The sequence below is a fragment of the Xyrauchen texanus genome, chromosome 25, assembly GCF_025860055.1.
Source record: "Xyrauchen texanus isolate HMW12.3.18 chromosome 25, RBS_HiC_50CHRs, whole genome shotgun sequence".
In the NCBI taxonomy this organism is placed as follows: domain Eukaryota; kingdom Metazoa; phylum Chordata; class Actinopteri; order Cypriniformes; family Catostomidae; genus Xyrauchen; species Xyrauchen texanus.
In genome coordinates this window covers 2429076-2450196 of record NC_068300.1, presented here as the reverse complement: position 1 = coordinate 2450196, position 21121 = coordinate 2429076, and the positions used below count along the sequence as shown (strand labels likewise).

General features: G+C 40.5%; 1 protein-coding gene and 1 long non-coding RNA gene across 6 annotated transcripts in view; one reads left to right on the top strand and one right to left on the bottom strand.

Moving 5' to 3' along the window:
• Positions 1-4546, top strand: part of LOC127618652 (uncharacterized) — a 202113-nt gene extending 197567 nt beyond the window's left edge. For both annotated transcript variants that reach the window (XR_007967481.1, XR_007967482.1), the window contains exon 4: positions 4410-4546. This is a non-coding gene — a long non-coding RNA (uncharacterized LOC127618652). The remainder of the gene's footprint in view (positions 1-4409) is intronic.
• LOC127618546 (zinc finger protein 91-like) overlaps positions 1-21121 on the bottom strand; it is a 52784-nt gene that overhangs the window by 17842 nt on the left and 13821 nt on the right. Inside the window, exon 5 of one of the 4 annotated variants that reach the window (XM_052091051.1) lies at positions 2608-4498. In XM_052091051.1, the coding sequence (XP_051947011.1) occupies positions 2608-4498 (1891 nt within the window). Of the gene's footprint in view, positions 1-2607; positions 4620-21121 lie in introns of those variants that run through there. The other 3 variants (XM_052091048.1, XM_052091049.1, XM_052091050.1) reach the window with 3 other exon arrangements.

Sequence of the window (21121 nt, the reverse complement as noted above, 5' to 3'; positions counted from 1 at the left end):
TGCAAGACCTTGTAGATTTACACTCTACAATATCAGGAAGATAAGACCCTTCCTCTCTGTACATGCCACACAACTGCTCGTTCAGTCCCTTGTCATAACTAGACTGGACTACTGTAACGCTCTCATTGCAGGCCTTCCTGCATGTGCTATTAGACCTCTCCAAATGATCCAGAATGCAGCAGCACGTCTGGTCTTTAAAGAACCTAAGAGAGCACGTTACACCACTCTTTGTCTCTCTCCACTGGCTGCCGGTTCATGCACGTTTTAAATTCAAGGCCCTGATGCTGGCATATAAAACAGTCACTGGGTCTGCTCCAGCATACCTAAAAACATTTATGCAGAGCTACGTTCCCACCAGAAGCCTGCGGTCGGCTAAGGAACGTCGCCTTGTCGTACCAAAACGAAGAGGCACCAAAACACTTTCCCGGACTTTCAGTTTCACCCAACTCAATCCGGGAAGCTAACTCACTCTCTATCTTCAAAAAACGGCTAAAAACACATCTTTTCCAAAAGCACTTAACCGGTCACTAAAAAAAAAAAAAAATAAATAAAAAAAAATTACATTTCTTGTTGCACTTAAATCTGTTTTGTATACTAGTATGATGATAGTGAAACTTTGTAATATGGCACTTTTTGTACCACTGTCTCCCTAAGATGATTCGCTGATGTTCTTCCTCTTTTGTAAGTCGCTTTGGATAAAAGCGTCTGCCAAATGAATAAATGTAAATGTAAATTAGCGGCCACTTGTAAAATGGCATGGCAGAACAGACTGGCAATTAGCAGATAAGCGAGGTGCGTGTGTAATGTTTGGAGCTGATTGCTGTACATATATTCCAAATAATACAGCCCCAGAGGGCTCCTTTACACAAGCAATGAAGAAATGACATGAGTTAAGAGAAGAAGTTCAATCCAATGCAGGAAGAGATCAGATGTTTGGTAATTGGTTTGATAACCTTTTTGGGTCATGGAAAGCATGGCTCATTAAAATGGGAATGATGATAGCTATAGGTGTGACTTTATTTGGGTTATTGTTTTGTTGCATTATACCTGTCCTCAGATCAACGATGACTAGGAGGGTGGCTAAGCAGATGGTGACCATATCAATGAGACCATCTGGAACAAATGTAGAGACCACACTGCTTACCATAGGGCCTGGGTTGGATGGATTTTAGAAATTGATTGAGAAAACATACCAAGAGTAAAGGAAGGGGAACGTTTATTTTTGAAAACTTTTTTCGTCTGGTTTGATAGTAACAGAGATAGCATGATTATTGTATTTTCTTTTATGTGATAAAACAGATAGGAGAAAGGAGTTAGAGGGTATTTGTTTGTTGTTTTGACATATTCCCCTTCCTGGATAACACTGTTTATTAATATTAAGAGTTTAATTATCTCTGTTATAGAAATATATCTACAATAACACTATTATGTACTTAATCAAGTAGAAATAGAAATGTTAATTATTATGTTTAAGCAAAATATGCATGGGAAAATGTTATGAAAAATAATTGGCCAGAAAGAAGATGTGTGAGGAAGAAATATGAAGAAAGGAGCGGCGAGCACCTCAGTGCTTGGCTACAAGAGCAAAAGACTCAACTGGTGGTTTAAAAACCTGCTATCTGCTCCAACACACCACCAAATTGCACTCCAGGCTACCGAAAATGTCTGTGAGTTCCTCTGGCACCGAAGGATGCATATTCATATGTTAAAACAACTAAAAATTTACTAAGTGTGTATAACTACTAAAATAAGTGTAATCATTTGAACTCTACATCACACAAGGCTAAGATTGCATGCACATGCTTTTTACAGAAGTTGATTTGTTTTCAGAAAACCCCCCAGAAAGAAGTTAGCAAGAGGTTTGGTCCTTTTTCCTCTGGAATGCGGTTCCATAAAGACAGTTATGGGTAAAGGATTGAATGGCGTACACTGGCCACTTAATGAAAAAAGAAAGACTGTCTTGTGAGACTGCACTCTTGGTGAAGGTGATAGGATGAGACTGTGGAGTCTCAGAGGGGGGAATATATGATGTATTTTCTAAAATGAATTAATTGATATTACGTGTATTGAGTCACCATTAAGACTACATGTCCCTTTCGTAAAGTATGACATAGCACAGTCTATGGAAAGTAGACAAACTGTATATGCAAATAAGGGAATATATCCTTTTTCAAAAAATAGACAGGCGAAGGACTTTCCACCAATATATAAAAAAGAGAAGGACTGAAAGATAATGGTGGCAAGTGGAAGGACACAGGCTGTGGGCCCATTGGTCAGAGATAGTGGACATGAGAGATTAATGGATCCAAAAGTGATAACTATAAGGTATATAATTGAGAACTTGGAAATGTGTATTCAGAATGGACAGCTGACCTCTCTCAAGTTTGTTGGTGATACAATAAACTTCTTTGGCATCTGGAACCCTGGACTCTGAGAGTTCTTGCATCTTAGAGAGATTCTTCAAAGATTTTCCATGACACGACTCATTTTGGAAAAAATGTATTTACTTAATCTTGTTGGACCTGAAGATGAGGCAATTCTTACTTAGGCAATTCTCTTTTTTCCATGTCTTTGTAAATTACTTGCTGCCTTGAAACTTTTCCCACATGAAGAGAAGTTGTATGTTTTCTCTCGTGTGTTTTCAGGTGATGTGAATGGGTGAAACTCTTTTCACAGTGTGAGCACTTGTAAGGTTTTTCTCCAGTATGAATTCTCTCATGTGTTTTAAGGTAATGTAACCAAGTGAAACTCTTTTCACAGTGTGAGCACTTGTAAGGTTTTTCTGCAATATGAATTATCTTGTGTGTTTTCAGGTTATATGACTGAGTGAAACTCTTTTCACAGTGTGAGCACTTGTAAGGTTTTTCGCCGGTATGAATTCTCTCGTGTGTTTTCAGGTTATATGACTGAATGAAACTCTTTTCACAGTGTGAGCACTTGTAAGGTTTTTCTCCAGTATGAATTCTCTCGTGTGTTTTCAGGTAATTTAACCAAGTGAAACTCTTTTCACAGAATGAGCACTTGTAAGGTTTTTCTCCAGTATGAATTATCTCATGCGTTTTCAGGTCTTGTGACTGAGTGAAACACTTTTCACAGTGTGAGCACTTGTATGGTTTTTCTCCAGTATGAATTCTCTCATGTCTTTTCAGGTCTTGTGACAGAGTGAATCTCTTTTCACAGTGTGAGCACTTGTAAGGTTTTTCTCCAGTATGAATTCTCTCATGTCTTTTCAGATCTTGTGACTGAGTGAAACTCTTTCCACAGTGTGAGCACTTGTAAGGTTTTTCTCCTGTATGGAATCTCTCATGTGTTTTCAGGTGTTGTGAACAAGAGAAACTATTTCCACAGTGTGAGCACTTGTAAGGTTTTTCTCCAGTATGAATTCTCTCATGTCTTTTCAGGACTTGTGACTGAGTGAAACTCTTTCCACACTGTGAGCACTTGTAAGGTTTTTCTCCAGTATGGATTCTCTCATGTGTTTTCAGGTGTTGTGAACAAGTGAAACTCTTTCCACAGTGTGAGCACTTGTAAGGTTTTTCTCCAGTATGAATTCTCTCATGGGTTTTCAGGTCTTGTGACTGATTTAAACTCTTTCCACAGTGTGAACACTTGTAAGGTTTTTCTCCAGTATGAATTCTCTCATGTGTTTTCAGGTGTTGTGAACAAGTGAAACTCTTTCCACAGTGTGAGCACTTGTACAGTTTTTCTCCAGTATGAATTCTCTCATGTCTTTTCAGAACTTGTGACTGAGTGAAACTCTTTCCACAGTGTGAGCACTTGTAAGGTTTTTCTCCAGTATGAATTCTCTCATGTGTTGTCAGGTAATGTAACCGATTGAAGCTCTTTTCGCAGTGTGAGCACATGTAAGGTTTTTCTCCAGTATGAATTCTCTCATGTCTTTTCAGAACTTGTGACTGAGTGAACCTCTTTCCACAGTGTGAGCACTTGTAAGGTTTTTCTCCAGTATGAATTCTCTCATGTGTTGTCAGGTAATGTAACCGATTGAAGCTCTTTTCACAGTGTGAGCACTTGTAAGGTTTTTCTCCAGTATGAATTCTCTCATGTGTTTTCAGGTTTTGTGAATGAGTGAAACCCTTTTCACAGTGTGAGCACTTGTAAGGTTTTTCTCCAGTATGAATTCTCTCGTGTGTTTTCAGGTCTTTTGACTGAGTGAAACCCTTTTCACAGTGTGAGCACTTGTAAGGTTTTTCTCCAGTATGAATTCTCTCGTGTGTTTTCAGGTCTTTTGACTGAGTGAAACCCTTTTCACAGTGAGAGCACTTGTAAGGTTTTTCTCCAGTATGAATTCTCTTGTGTGTTTTCAGGTTTTGTGACTGTGTGAAACCCTTTTCACAGTGTAAGCACTTGTAAGGTTTTTCTCCCGTATGAATTATCTCGTGTGTTTTCAGGTTTTGTGACTGAGTGAAACTCTTTTCACAGTGTGAGCACTTGTAAGGTTTCTCTCCAGAATGAATTCTCTCGTGTGTTTTCAGGTGTTCTGACTGAGTGAAACTCTTTTCACAGTGTGAGCACTTGTATGTTTTTTCTCCAGTATTAATTCTTTGGTGCTGTTTCATGCTGCCAGCTGTAGTAAAGGTCTTCCCACATTCAAAGCACATATGAGCACCCACACTGGTATGTATGTTCTGGTGCTTTTTCAAATAGGACAGGTGTGCAAAATGGTTTCCACAAAAAGAACACTTGTAAGGCTTCTCATCTGTGTGAGTTTTCAGATGTTTTCTTAGGCTTGAATTCAAAACAAATGTTTTACCACACTTTTCACATTTAAAAGGTCTCAATCCAGAATGACAGCGGAGATGAACTTTGAGACAAACTTTATATGCAAAACTTTCCCCACATTGATGGCACGTGTACGGTTTCTCTCCAATATGAACTTTCATGTGTTTATTAAACCAGATTTGATTTGTGAAAATCTTTCCACACTGTGAGCAGGTGAAAGTATTTTTGGCTGCTCTTCTTTTCTGCTTTTCTGGTGATAAATTCTTCTTAGTCTTTGAGCAAATCAAAGATTTTTCTCCAGTTATAAAATCATGATGTTTCTGACACTGAAGTTTGTCTTCCACGTTATTCAGTTCTTGACATTTCTCTTTCACTTTCATCAGCTCTAAAATAAACACAGTAAATAGACAAAAATCAATTCAAGAAGAAGACACGTATTCAAGGAGAAACGTAGCATCAACTTGAACCTTAATTCAATGTCAGAACACAGCAAACGTCCAGTATTAATTTGTGATGTTTGCTGTGCAAGCGGTATTTATCTATACCATTTATTCTGCCTAATAACTGCATTTAATGATTATAATCATCAGGGTTTGAAATTAACACCCGCCTACCCTAAAATCAGCAGTAGCAGAAATTTATTTCACTCTTACTAGCCACTTTGGCAGGTGAAGTTGGGCGACTGCCGAAGCAAATTTATCTCACATTCAGCACTTTATAAGCACTAAATTTGTTGCTCATATCCGAAGCGTGGTTTTACGTCAGGAATGCAAACTACTCACCTTTTAGATAAAATCACCTTTTTTAAAAGCTAAATCTAAATTGGTAACTTTTAATCACTTTAAAAAAGCTTTAAATACAACAAACAAATACAACTTAAAATACACCCCTGTGGCTATATTGCCATGAAAATGACATACCTGAATTTAAATGGTTGTATTTACTGGAAGAAGCCATTTTGGGCTTTATTTCCCAAGTTTCAGAAATAATATATGTTGTTAATTTTTGAAGTTAGAGAAGCTGAAGTTTATAGTAATGGAAATATTTTGTGCTGAACATGTTTTTATAATCTAAAAAAACAATAATAAAAACAATGTTCTCAAAGCCACAGTTAACAGTGCATGTCAGATTACAAACAAAGGCCAAGAAATTGTCTGTAGACCTCCAGGACAGGGTCGTATCGAGGCACAGATCTGGGAAAGGGTACAGAAAAATTTCTGGTCGCTCTGACAGAGCTTTAGCATTTCTCTGTGGAGAGAGGAGAACCTTCTAGAAGAAAAACCATCTCTGCAGCACTCCACCAATCAGGCCTGTATGGTAGAGTGGCCAGATGGAAGCCACTCCTCAGTAAAAGGCACATGACAGCCCGCCTGGAGTTGCCAAAAGGCACCTGAAGGACTCTCAAACCATGAGAAACAAAATTCTCTGGTCTGATGAAACAAAGATTGAACTCTTTGGCCTGAATGGCAAGCATCATGTCTGGAGGAAACCAGGCACTGATCATCACCTGGCCAATACAATCCCTACAGTGAAGCATGGTGGTGGCAGCATCATGCTGTGGGGATGTTCTTCAGCGGCAGGAACTGGGAGACTAGTCAGGATCGAGGGAAAGATGAATGCAGCAATTTACAGAGACATCCTTAATGAAAATCTACTCCAGAGTACACTGGACCTCAGACTGGGGTGAAGGTTCATCTTCAAACAGGACAACGACCCTAAGCACACAGTCAAGATAAAAAAGGAGTGGCTACGGGACAACTCTGTGAATGTCCTTGAGTGGCCCAGCCAGAGCCCAGACTTGAACCCGATTGAACATCTCTGGAGAGATCTGAAAATGTCTGTGCACCGACGCTCCCCATCCAACCTGATGGAGCTTGAGAGGTCCTGCAAAGAAGAATGGGAGAAACTGCCCAAACAAAGGTGTGCCAAGCTTGTAGCATCATACTCAAAAAGAGTTGAGGCTGTAATTGGTGCCAAAGGTGCTTCAACAAAGTATTGAGTACGTGTGTTTTTGTTTCGTTTTTTATTTTCAATAAATTTGCAAAGATTTCAAACAAACTTCTTTCACGTTGTCATTATGGGGAATTGTTTGTAAAATTTGGAGGAAAATAATGAATTTAATCCATTTTAGAATAAGGCTGTAACATAACAAGTGGAAAAAGTGAAGCGCTGTGCATACTTTCTGGATGTACTGTATATTTGGTACCTGCAATTAAACATCATCTGTCAATGTGCATAATTTGATGCCTGTGTAATTTGATATGTTGGTAAAGAGCCTCTGTCTTTCAATGCATTACTTAGGTTCATGTATCATGGGTCACAAACTCTTCATTAGGCAACTATTCTTTTTTAAGGCTATTGTATTGATATTGGAAGTTTCATTCATCACGTTTCCACCAGTATAAAATTTCACACCAGTGTTTTCCCTTGTACTGAGTAAAACCGGTAACACCGTGGCAACCCTAATAAACATCCTCACTAAACTGGAGTAACACTAACTGGTAACTAGTATAGATTAATATTAAACTATTACAGTATACAGTGGGTACGGAAAGTATTCAGACCCCCTTAAATTTTTCGCTCTTTGTTATATTGCAGCCATTTGCTAAAATCATTTAAGTTCATTTTTTTCCTCATTATTGTACACACAGCACCCCATATTGACAGAAAAACACAGAATTGTTGACATTTTTGCACATTTATTAAAAAAGAAAAACTGAAATATCACATGGTCCTAAGTATTCAGACCCTTTGCTGTGACACTCTTATATTTAACTCAGGTGCTGTCCATTTCTTCTGATCATCCTTGAGATGGCTCTACACCTTCAATTGAGTCCAGCTGTGTTTGATTATACTGATTGGACTTGATTAGGAAAGCCACACACCTGTCTATATAAGACCTTACAGCTCACAGTGCATGTCAGAGCAAATGAGAATCATGAGGTCAAAGGAACTGCCTGAAGAGCTCAGAGACAGAATTGTGGCAAGGCACAGATCTGGCCAAGTTTACAAAAAAAATTCTGCTGCCCTTAAGGTTCATAAGAGCACAGTGGCCTCCATAATCCTTAAATGGAAGACGTTTGGGACGACCAGAACCCTTCCTAGAGCTGGCCGTCTGGCCAAACTGAGCTATCGGGGGAGAAGAGCCTTGATGAGAGAGGTAAAGAAGAACCCAAAGATCACTGTGGCTGAGCTCCAGAGATGCAGTCGGGAGATGGGAGAAAGTTGTAGTAAGTCAACCATCACTGCAGCCATCCACCAGTCGGGGCTTTATGGCAGAGTGGCCCGACGGAAGCCTCTCCTCAGTGCAAGACACATGAAAGCCCGCATGGAGTTTGCTAAAAAACACCTGAAGGACTCCAAGATGGTGATAAATAAGATTCTCTGGTCTGATGAGACCAAGATAGAACTTTTTGGCCTTAATTCTAAGCGGTATGTGTGGAGAAAACCAGGCACTGCTCATCACCTGTCCAATACAGTCTCAACAGTGAAGCATGTTGGTGGCAGCATCATGCTGTGGGGGTGTTTTTCAGCTGCAGGGACAGGACGACTGGTTGCAATCGAGGGAAAGATGAATGTGGCCAAGTACAGGGATATCCTGGATGAAAACCTTCTCCTGAGTGCTCTGGACCTCAGACTGGGCCGAAGGTTCACCTTCCAACAAGACAATGACCCTAAGCACACCGCTAAAATAACGAAGGAGTGGCTTCACAACAACTCCGTGACTGTTCTTGAATGGCCCAGCCAGAGCCCTGACTTAAACCCAATTGAGCATCTCTGGAGAGACCTGAAAATGGCTGTCCACCAATGTTTACCATCCAACCTGACAGAACTGGAGAGGATCTGCAAGGAGGAATGGCAGAGGATACCCAAATCCAGATGTGAAAAACTTGTTGCATCTTTCCCAAAAAGACTCATCTTTCCCAAAAAGAAGGGTGCTTCTACTAAATACTGAACAAAGGGTCTGAATACTTAGGACCATGTGACATTTCAGTTTTTCTTTTTTAATAAATGTGCAATAATGTCAACAATTCTGTGTTTTTCTGTCAATATGGGGTGCTGTGTGTACAATAATGAGGAAAAAAAATGAACTTAAATGATTTTAGCAAATGGCTGCAATATAATAAAGAGTGAAAAATTTAAGGGGGTCTGAATACTTTCCGTACCCACTGTATATACAGTGTAAAAGTTGTAGTTAAATGTTTTTAAATGTGCTTAGGCTTTTAGTTTATTTATTTTTAATAAGAAATACTAAAGTTGATTTACCATTTATTTTATATCTATATAAATCTAACCACAGAAATAAGGAGCAATCCATGGTCTCACCTATGGACAAGGCCATCCACATGATGCAAAAGAAAAGGGCACCCGTCGGACCAGGCGACCTTCTTCTACTTCCGACAACTGCGTGCCCATGTGCTCAGGTGGTAGAGCTGGTTGTCCACTAATCACAAGGTTTGTGGTTTGATTCCCAGCCCACAGGATTTCACATGCAAAAGTGTCCTTGGGCAAGACACTGAATACCACGTTGCTCCCAATGGCACCTTGCATTGCAGCTCTGCAGTCATCGGTGTGTGAATGGGTGAATGAGACGCATTGTAAAGCTATTTGAATACTGCTAAGGTTTAAAAGGCGCAATAAAAGTGCATTTACCATTGTAGGCGCTTTCAACAGTGGACAGGGGTCATCATGGGCCCTCTATGCAGCTACATAAATATAAATATAGAATATAGAATAAATATCTAAATATGATATCTAGATCTTTATCATCTGGTTGCCAGGCAGTCAAGGTCAAGATAGTGAAAGAAAGAAATAAAAGAGTGATGTAAAGAGAGTGATGGAGTGATAGATATAAAGTATGAGTGGTGAAGTGATAGGAAGTAGATTGAATCCTATAATATATTATATAATATATCATTTTAATGATGATGGGCTACGCAGCCCCATATGGAGCAGGGTGCGATGCACTGTGTGTTGTGACACATTCCTCCTGAACATCATAAACATTTTCTGTGACTTTGCCACAGTAGACCTTCAGTCGGTTCAGACCAGATGGGATAGCCTTCGTTGCGCTGGTGCATCGGTGACCATTGGGTGCCCAACACCCTATCGCCGGTTTATGGTTTGTCCCTCCTTGGACCACTGTCGGTAGATACTCACCACTGCTGACCAGGAGCACCCCACAAGCCATTTCAGAGATGCTCTGACCCAGTCATCAGGCCATAACAATTAGGCCCTTGTCAAGGTCACTCAGGTCTTTACTCCTGCCTATTTCTCCTGCATTCAATGCATTGACAACAAGAACTGATTGTTCGCTTACCATCTAATCTACCCAAACCTAGACATGTGGCCTTGCTAGGAGATGATTAATGTTATTTACTTCAACTGTGAGTGGTCATAATGTTTTGGCCCATCATTGTGCATATCTTTTGACATCTCAGTAAATGTAGTTTATTGTTTCATGACCCTTTAAATACAGGTCATGTTACTTACTATGGTGGGTCGCTACTTGATGTCCATTGTAAAATCTGGGTATCGAAGCAAAATCAGTTGAGAACCACTGGCCTAGAAATCCAATCCATACAGGATGACAAAAAAGAATAATAAAGTGTGCATTATTCATTATTTGCAGCCTTCTTTTTCTTAAGTTGGATAGCAAGCGCACATCTTCACTTTCTCTTTTCTTTTCTCCCCACTGCTACACTGTAGATCCAAAAACGTGCAGCACCGCTGGTAAAAAGCAGTGCAAAAAGCAATGTAGTACATGCACCTTTTTAAACTGAGCACTTAAACAAAAATAAAAACAGCAGGGAACTGTTTTGAGTGATAAAAAGACTTATAAAATGACAGTCGAATGACATGAAAATTTAAATCATTAAAGGAAGAAACATACCTGAAAAAAAATAATCATCTTCATCTCCCTGTTGTTCCTCTGCTGTGTTCTCTTCGTTTATCTCCTCTTGCTTCACTTCGATCTTCACTGGTGTCATCAGCATCTGCTGTTCTCCAGCGTTAAAGACAAAAGCAAGAGACTCTGTGGAGGTTTGATCATCATTATTTTCATTACTCTGTTGTTCCTCTGCTGTGTTATCTTTTATCTCCTCCTGCTTCACTTCGATCTTCACTGGTATCTGCAGCATCTGCTGTTTTCCAGCATTACAGACAGAAGCAAGAGACTCTGTGGAGGTTTGATCATCATCATCTTCATTACTCTGCTGTTCCTCTATTTTGATTTCTCCTCTCATCTTCATCAGGTTCCTGCAGTCCAGCAGCTTGACTGAACATATCTTCACTGGTATCTGCAGCATCTGCTGTTCTCCAGCGTTACAGACAGAAGTCAGAGACTCTGTGGAGGTTTGATCACCCTGATTACCGTCAGTAGAACAGAGTAAAGTGAGCTGTGAGTCCTGTGTGTCTCTGGATCTCTGTTCAGAGAGTTTGTCCAGCAGTCGCTGTGGTGTGGACTGATCTCTGCCGCTCCACACTGAATCCTGACATTCTGTGGAGGTCCCATCAGTCACACACACTGAAGATTGACAGGAAACCTTTTCCAGTTCCTGACAAACACAACACAATCACATCTGTACCGTTCATCATATCACATCATTTGAAAGCTTACAATCTCAAGTTTAAGGATGAAATGAATGTTTAACCTGTAACCTGTCGTCTCTCTCCATCAGTTTTGTCTTCAGTGACGTCACCTCTTTCTACAGCTGAGAGATTTCTGAGATGAAATCATCAATATCCAGCATGGACAGATCAGTTCCTACTGAATTACAGCAGATCACATCCACCTGCTCTCATGATGAACATCTGAACACAAAAACATCATCATTATAATGGACTGACATTCATCAAACTCAAAAATATTATTATAAGATTATAAACAGCTCTGTTAAATAACTTTGTTTCTGATATGGTAGCCTATAAATATAAATGTGTGGAGTTTGGTTTTATTTTACAGACAGCAGGAATATTATCAGATATTATAACAGACTTTAACATTTACTCGCCTTCATTTAACTAATTTACAATCAGCCGACGAATTTAACGAGCTCATTTATCAGAAATGAAACATGATATTCTCACATTTCTGTTTGTTTCTCCTGAAACTGAATATTTTAAAGCGTCCGTCACAAAAATGCCACATACGGGATAACAGGCTTATTTTACGATCATTAAAAATTGTACCAAAATATACCAAACAATACACATCAAAACAAATAAAATCCCACAAATTAAGTTAAACACATTGAACACTGATATGAGTTCTTTCATCTTCTTGTGTTTAATGGAGCTTTTCTGTCTCCTGGAGAGTGGATGCATATGAGAAAACCAATTTATTGTTTTATTGTTACATTTTGGTTACTTTGGGAGCTGTTTTTTTTTTTTTCTTCTAGTACTCTTTTGTAGCACCAATGTAAAGACAGATTGTTTCAAAAGTTCAATTTTATATTTGAATTTATTAAAGGCATTGTAACAATTGGCAAAATAAGCTTTTTTCAATATATATAAAAAATGGTTGTTTGGTTGATGCCACTAACAAACATTATAATTTAATACAATCTGTTTTAAAATGGTATAATTTTAAAATACATATTTAAATTATGTTAAAGTGTTCATGAAATGCTCTTTTTTTATATAGTTTTGTTATCTTCCGTCAGGTCCACTGATAAACTGTGGTAAATAAGTATCAATAAATAAGTATACCACAAATATCATAGTTTAACTGGTTACTGTAGTAGTTTAATCATGGTATTTGAAGTAAAACCATAATAATCACAAAATTAACCATGATACATCTATAGTAAAATAAAAACACACTGAAGCCTAAAAACATACAATATAAAAATCATGGCTTTACTATATTAGTTACCATGACAGTGTGATGTTTTCGGTCTGAAACATGGTTTTACTATAGTAATATTGTAGTAAACATGACTGATATGTTTGTTTTAGTTTCTTTTGGACCAAAACCATGTTTAATATAGATTATTCATGGTTAATCTTGTGATTACTTTGGTTAGATTACAAATACAATGATTAAATTACCTCAGAAATCACAGTTAAACTACAGTTATTGTAGTAAAACCATAATAATCACAACATTATGTTTTTTTAAACCACAGTATTCAGTTTCCTGTAGTATTATAGTTTCACTACGGATATAATGGTTAAATATAGTTACTGTAGTAAAATCATGGTAAATTTATTGCGAGGGAAAGTAAAACTATTTCAGAAAACAAATTCTCCCTGAAGGGGCTCCGAAGTTTTTTGTTTGTTTCTCCTGAAACTCAATATTTTAAAGAGTCCGTCACAAAACCGCCACAAACGACGATAATAATCTTCTATTACGATCATTAAAACGCTAAAGAGAGAAAAACACCGGAGAAACACAAACATAAACTCACAAATGAAGATTAACGCATTCAAGCACTTACGCATAAATTCTTCTTCTTCTTCTTGTTGTGTTTAATGGCGCTTTTGCGTCTCCTACTGGACTGGAGTGTGGACGCGCTCAATATTGTTGTTTTAATCTTGTTGAAAACATGAGCGGAGGGCAAAATTATGAATCCTACTATGGTGAAGATTCAACTCTAATATTAATGCGGTCATAGTCAGAGTTCAAATTATTTAGCAAGATCATTTAGATTTGAGCTACATCTCCTAAGTAATATGAATTTGTGTTGTACCTCACATGTCATTTCTAACAAATTTAGCAGGACGGAGTCACATGAAATGATGAACAAAAGTTTTGATGTGTCTGCTTTCATTAAAAAATGTGATTCAAAAAGTTGCAATTTCACAAAGCCTTCATTATAACGCATGGTTACAGAAATTAATTAAACAATGAAAAAATATGTATTTTTTTTTAATATCACAATAGAGTGAAAATGAAAAAGTTTATTAGAATTGTTGACATATAAACATTTTAATATATATGACACACACACACACACACACACACACACACACACACACACACACAATTGTTATTGCATTGTTATTAGTTCTGATGCAAATGCATCCACGTGTTATGAAAATCAACAGCATGTAAATTAATTGTAAATTACACTCTAATTCTCACAAATGTTTTAAAGATAATGATTCTTAATACAAATGTGTTTTCAAATATCATAATATTGGGGGACAGAATACAAATACAAATGTTGTTCGTTCATTCATGCATGTATTCAACAGGCAAGTCTCGAAAAATCCGAGAATAGACGAGCATGCACTTTTACTCTCCCGGTTTCTGCCATAACAGCTCATCATGAGTGATTATTTTGCACAATTATTAATGGATTCATTCATTAACCAAGTTTGATTTTTGAATGCCGTCCTTATCTGCTCTATTTATAACGCTGCATTTTAGGAATTTAGTCATTTTAATTTATGCCCTCAACAATAGTAAACAAGAGCCTGATTAATTGAGAATTCCATTCTTGATATAGTATTGATTCATATTATTTTCTTTGAGAAGTTGTAAACCTCGCTCCAAAAATGTGTTTCGTTATCTCGTCGGTCTAAAAATTGCATTCTAACTGATATGCACACAGAAACCATCTTCAAGCAATGAATAGTCTGTTACAGCAGAAAATAAGGCATATTGCATGATGCATAATCTACTGTTAATACTGTACTGACCACATGCTTCATACATGCTTCTCAGTTGGCAAAATGTTTACACAATTTTCAGCCTTTAAATCACAATTTGTTCATCAATTTTATATTAGGATAAAATCCATGGAATTTTAGATTGAATATTTTGGATATTTTGTATTTTATCAGTGGTTCTAAAAAATGTTTGTCACACCCCCCTTTGAAACAAGAAAAGCCAAAAGTCAAACAGAGCGCATCTAAACTATGATCTATAATAATTTCATTACAATTAGAACTTTAGTAGAAAAAGATCTAATGTTTAGTAGCCCTATCTTTACATGATGTTTATCTTACATTTTTGTTGTCTTGTTCAAGTTTGACCATAATAAACATTTTTCTAAATCATTTTGTGAAAGTTTTGTGTTTGGTAGTTCGGGGAACCGACACTGTCTCTAAGTGATATCTAGGTGATACAGTCTTTATGTGTTGTAGTTTATGTGACCTGTGTGACGTCTGAAGGCAGCTAGCAGATGTTCGGATTAACTATTCTGCTTCCTGATCTGGGCCCCAGTTAGTCAAACACTATAGTTATTTAGACTATGAGCCAAATTAATAGAAAGGAGAGTGGCACGTTCCCTGGAGGAATGGAGTCTGTCTCTCTTTAATAGGTCAGGTCTAACCCAAAAACTCTTCCAATTGTCTATAAATCCTATGCTATTCTCCGGACACCATTCAGATACAAAGCCATTCAGTGATACCAATCTACTCTAAATCTCATCACCACGACGAGCAGGGAGGGGGCCAGAGCATATTACAGTGTCTGACATAGTTTTTGCAAGTTCACACACCTCTTTAACATTATCTCTAGTGATCTCTGACTGGTGAAGCTGGACATCATTTGTGCCGACATGAATAACAATTTTAAACCTTAATGTCACGTAAACAGTGTGAACTTTATGAATTGCTGGGGACTAAATCAATTTGCTCCAGCGTTTACCACCCACAAACTGATAGGATGGTTGAACAATTTAATCAAATCCTGAAAAATATGATTCGTAAGTTTGTAAACGAGGATGCTAGAATCTGGGACAAATGGCTGGAACCCTTATTATTTTCAGTCAGGGAGGTCATGCAAGGGTTTTCCCCCTTCAAGCTCCTGTATGGACATCAGCCCCAGAGGGTGATTGACGTCATACGCGTGGGAGGAAGGACCTTCCCAAAGCAAAAACGTAATTCAGTATGTCCTTGATCCTTGAGCAAAGTTACACTCTGGGTCAGTTGTCACACTAAAATTTGCTCCAATCTCAAGATACAAAGCCGGCTCTATAATAGAGATGCCCAGCTATGGGAATTTGCACCGGGAGACAAAGTACTTGTGTTACTACCCACGTCGAGCTTGAAATTACTCGCCAAGTGGCAAGGGCCCTTTAAGGTTACACAGCGAGTCGGGGATCTCAGTATGAGGTTAAACAAATGGATAAAGGCAGAGCACGTTAAATTTACCACCTCATTCTCTTTAAATTATGGAGAGAGGTGGTCCCTGTGTCCATGGTGACGGTAGTTCCAGAGAGGGCGGAGCTCGGGCCGGAGGTGAAGTTCAAAGCTGATCCATTCCCCCCAGTCCCTTGTGGAGACCATCTCCCACCATACCAGCTTGTGGGGGTGGCCAAGTTGCAAAAGGAATTTGCGGATGTGTTATCTCCTCTTTCCAGACATACGAACCTCATACAACACTATATCAAAACCCCACTGGGAGTGGTAGTGTGTAATGAGCCATACCACCTGCCTGAACACAAGAAAAAATTGCATCACATCCTGCAACATCTGGACAGACCAGGGGCATATGCAAGGATACTTTCCCTGTCTGTTGCTCAATTAAACGTTGTGTCAAATGAAGTGACACTAGGGGACTTCTCTGAAGGCCTCGGTTACCTCTGAACCTGAGAAAAGGCCAATGAGAAATTGACAGACAGAATTAGCATGTCTCTCCCCCGGACTATTTCCTTTGATGCACCCCCTTCGGGCAGCAAAACCCACATTCTCAATAATAGAGCAATTTCAAGTCAAGTCAAGTCAAGTGGTTTTTATTGTCGTTTCAACAATATACAGTTAGTACAGTACACAGCTAAACTAGATAACGTTCCTCCAGGACCATGGTGCTACATAAAAACAACATAGGACAAACACAGAACCACATGAGACTACACAACTAAATAAAATACCTAAATAAAATACCTATATATACAGTCAGGTCCATAAATATTGGGACATCGACAAAATTCTAATCTTTTTGGCTCTATACACCACCACAATGGATTTGAAATGAAATGAACAAGATGTGCTTGAACTGCAGACTTTCAGCTTTAATTATTAAAAGTAATGGGACAGATTAACAATCATAAATCAAACTTTCACTTTTTAATACTTGGTTGCAAATCCTTTGCAGTCAATTACAGCCTGAAGTCTGGAACGCATAGACATCACATTTCATCCCTGGTGATGCTCTGCCAGGCCTCTACTGAAACTGTCTTCAGTTCCTGCTGGTTCTTGGGCATTTTCCCTTCAGTTTTGTCTTCAGCATATGAAATGCATGCTCAATTGGATTCAGGTCAGGTGATTGACTTGTCCATTGCATAACATTCCACTTCTTTCCCTTAAAAAACTATTTGGTTGCTTTCGCAGTATGCTTCGGGTCATTGTCCATCTGTACTGTGAAGCGCCGTCCAATGAGTTCTGAAGCATTTGGCTGAATATGAGCAGATAATATTGCCCGAAACACTACAGAATTCATCCTGCTGCTTTTGTCAGCAGTCACACCATCAATAAATACAAGAGAACCAGTTCCATTGGCAGCCATACATGCCCACGCCATGACACTACCACCACCATGCTTCACTGATGAGGTGGTATGCTTTGGATCATGAGCAGTTCCTTTCCTTCTCCATACTCTTCTCTTCCCGTCACTCTGGTACAAGTTGATCTTTGTCTCATCTGTCCATGGGATGTTGTTCCAGAACTGTGAAGGCTTTTTTAGATGTTGTTTGGCAAACTCTAATCTGGCCTTCCTGTTTTTGAGGCTCACCAATGGTTTACATCTTGTGGTGAACCCTCTGTATTCACTCTGGTGAAGTCTTCTCTTGATTGTTGACTTTGACACACATACACCTACCTCCTGGAGAGTGTTCTTGATCTGGCCAACTGTTGTGAAGGGTGTTTTCTTCACCAGGGAAAGTATTCTTCGGTCACAGTTGTTTTCCGTGGTCTTCCGGGTCTTTTGGTGTTGCTGAGCTCACCGGTGCGTTCTTTCTTTTTAAGAATGTTCCAAACAGTTGATTTGGCCACACCTAATATTTTTGCTATCTCTCTGATGGGTTTGTTTTGATTTTTCAGCCTAATGATGGCTTGCTTCACTGATAGTGACATCTCTTTGGATCTCATATTGAGAGTTGACAGCAACAGATTTCAAATGCAAATAGCACACTTGAAATGAACTCTGGACCTTTTATCTGCTCCTTGTAAATGGGATAATGAGGGAATAACACACACCTGGCCATGGAACCGCTGAGCAGCCAATTGTCCCATTACTTTTAATTCCTACACCGTTCACCTGATTTGGATGTAAATACCCTCAAATTAAAGCTGAAAGTCTGCATTTAAAGCACATCTTGTTCGTTTAATTTCAAATCCATTGTGGTGGTGTATAGAGCCAAAAAGATTAGAATTGTGTCGATGTCCCAATATTTATGGACCTGACTGTACCTACATACCTATATAAAGTCCACGTGCAAACATGTGCAAAAAGTACGGGACAGTGCAAGAAATTTCTAACAATGAACAGGACAATAGGCACAGTGAGAAACGGTGCAGCGCCGACCAGTACACAACAGTGCAAAAAGATGACAGTTTCTAAAAATGTAAACATAACTATGAGATAATGTTCTATGCACATAGCAGTTATTGAAATAGCAGACAGTTATAAAGTGACAGTAATTAAAGTGCAACTCAAGACGTGTGTGTGTGTGTGTGTGTCAAACCAGTCTCTGAGAATTCAGGAGTCTGAAGGCTTGGGGGAAGAAGCTGTTACACAGTCTGGCTGTGAGGGCCGAATGCTTCGGTACATCTTGCCAGACGGCAGGAGGGTAAAGAGTTTGTGTGAGGGGTGTGTGGGGTCGTCCACAATGCTGGTTGCTTTGCGGATACAGTGTTTTTTGTAAATGTATTTGATGGAGGGAAGAGAGACACCGATGATCTTCTCAGCTGTTTTCACTATCCTCTGCAGGGCTTTGCAGTCCAAAACGGTGCAAGTCCCAAACCAGGCAGTGAGAATGGCCCACAAATGCCATTCTCACGGCAACCCGGTGCCATACTCCAGCAGTCCCGGTACCCCAGACGTGGACCTCTCACCTCCAGATCCACAACTGCTGCCCCCCGGCCGGCCGGTTCTGACGAGTCCAGAGGACGCCTACACGGGACCTCCTCAGTCACTAACCTGCCCCCTACCGGGTGTGCGGAGCAAATTAAGTGCTTTGAGTCTTCTCTTAGCACCAAAGCCTCAGGATGCGCTTTTGCCTCCCGCTGTGAAACCTTGCCAGATACATCAAAAACTATCGTCCCCTTAGTGCCCCTCACACGGAGCTTGGACGCGCGGCTCTCAGTTCCCAGCCTGTTGCGCTGGTTGGCCAGGACCATCCAACTTGGCTATGCGATTCAGTTCGCCAGGCCTCCGCCCCCTTTCAGCGCCGTCCGCTTTACCTTGGTACAAGGCAAAGATGCCAACATCCTGCGTTTGGAGATTGTGTCGCTTTTACTCAAAGACACGATAGAGTCTGTCCCTCTAGCCGAGATGAAGAAGGGTTTCTACAGCCCTTACTTCATCGTACACAAGAAAGGCAGAGGCTTACGACCGATCTAGGACTTGCGAGTTTACAACCGGCATTGCACAAACTCCCGTTCAAAATGCACATGCAAAGACACATTCTAACTTGTGTCCAGCATCAAGATTGGTTCTAAGTGGTAGACCTGAAGTACGCATACCTCCATGTCTCTATCTTGCAGTATCAGTACAATGTACTGATATGTCCCTGTCCCCTCGCTTCTTCACGAAGGTCGCAGAGGCAGCCCTTGCCCCGCAAGGGAAGTGGGCATCCGCATACTCAATTACCTCGATGAATGGCTCATCGTAGCCCACTCTTGAGAGTCACTGTGTGCCCACAAGGACCAGGTGCTCAGGCACCTCAGCCATCTAGGGCTTCGGGTCAACTGGGAAAAGAGCAAGCTCGCCCCAGTTCAGAGCATCTCTTTTCTCGGCATGGAGTTAGACTCAATGACAGCGTGCCTCACCAACGAGTGCACCAGGCACATCGGTTCCTCTAAAACTATTCCAGTGGCTCCTGGGGCATATGGCATCCTCCGCGGCGGTCGCACCACTGAGGTTGATACATATGAGACCACTTCAGCACTGGGTCTAGACTCGAGTGAATCTAATGGCCACGGCACGCACCGTGTGTTCATCACCCCCAGCAGGTGTCCCAATGCGTTCTGGTCACCACAGACGCCTCCAAACAGGGTTGGGGCGGCGTGTGCAATTTCAAAGTTGTGTTGATTGAAGCGACACTAGGGGTCTTTCTTGAAGGCCTCGTTTACCTCTGAACTTGAGAAAAGGCCAATGAGAAATTGGCGGACAGAATTTTCATGCCCCTCCCCCGGACATATGGGTATAAAGGGAGGAGGGTGTGCGTCTATTCATTCAGATTTTTTCTTCGGAGCCGAGCGGTTGTGCAATCAGCTGATGGTCCTACTTCTGCTCCCCTAACCTTTGTAGAGCATTGCTGTTGGATCTACGGTGCATATGTGGAGTGGTGGTTGTGTAGTGGTCTATACCACATAACTGGTAAACTGGTAATCAGAAGGTCGGTGATTTGATCCCCACAGCCACCACCATTGTGTCCTTGAGCAAGGCACTTAACTCCAGGTTGCTCCGGGGGGATTGTCCCTGTAATAAGGGCTCTGTATGTCGCTTTGGATAAAAGCGTCTGCCAAATGCATAAATGTAAATGTAAATGCATATCAGCGGCCTTTTCCTTCTCTGCACGGCAGTGTAGCTTTGCCCCTGGATGCTTCGACAGCATTTCCTTAAAGTGCAAATAGACCTGTAAAAGAGTATATTTTCTCTAAAAGAGTATACATATTGGCATTGAATGTCTTTTTAAAGATGTTTTTCCACCATAGTGTTGTTCCTGGATGCGGCAGATATCTTTCCGCTTCTGACGGTCATGAGAAATGCCTCAGGTGCTGATCACACGCAGGCAGCATTTTATGAATGGTTCATGTTCTCAGTGCGAGAACATAACAATGGCAACGTTGCAGTCACTGCTTTCTTTCCTCCAAGAGAAAGCCACTTCAGCCGCCCCCCGCACCGTGCCTCCTTCCTACGGGATTGGGGCCGGCGCAGCTGGCGATGAAGGCGAGTGTAGCGGGCTCAGTTTCGCCGGGTAAATCCCCACGATGCACCCGCCCCCCAGCACGCTCGTTTGCTTCCGTCCGGGCTCAAGGTGTGAGCGGTTCGCCTCACTGCCAGTCTGTTTACTCCCTCAGACCCCGCAAGTTGGATTTCTGTGCTGCATCAGAGAGCGTTGTATGGGCTGCCACCTTCGGGTCTGCTCATCCAGTCTGAGCCTGATGCGGAGATGTCCACTATGCTTGCCCTGGCCGACATGTGCGTGGGGCTGGACTCGAACCCCCCGTCCTCCCAACAACCTTCACGGCTAGACGATTGGTT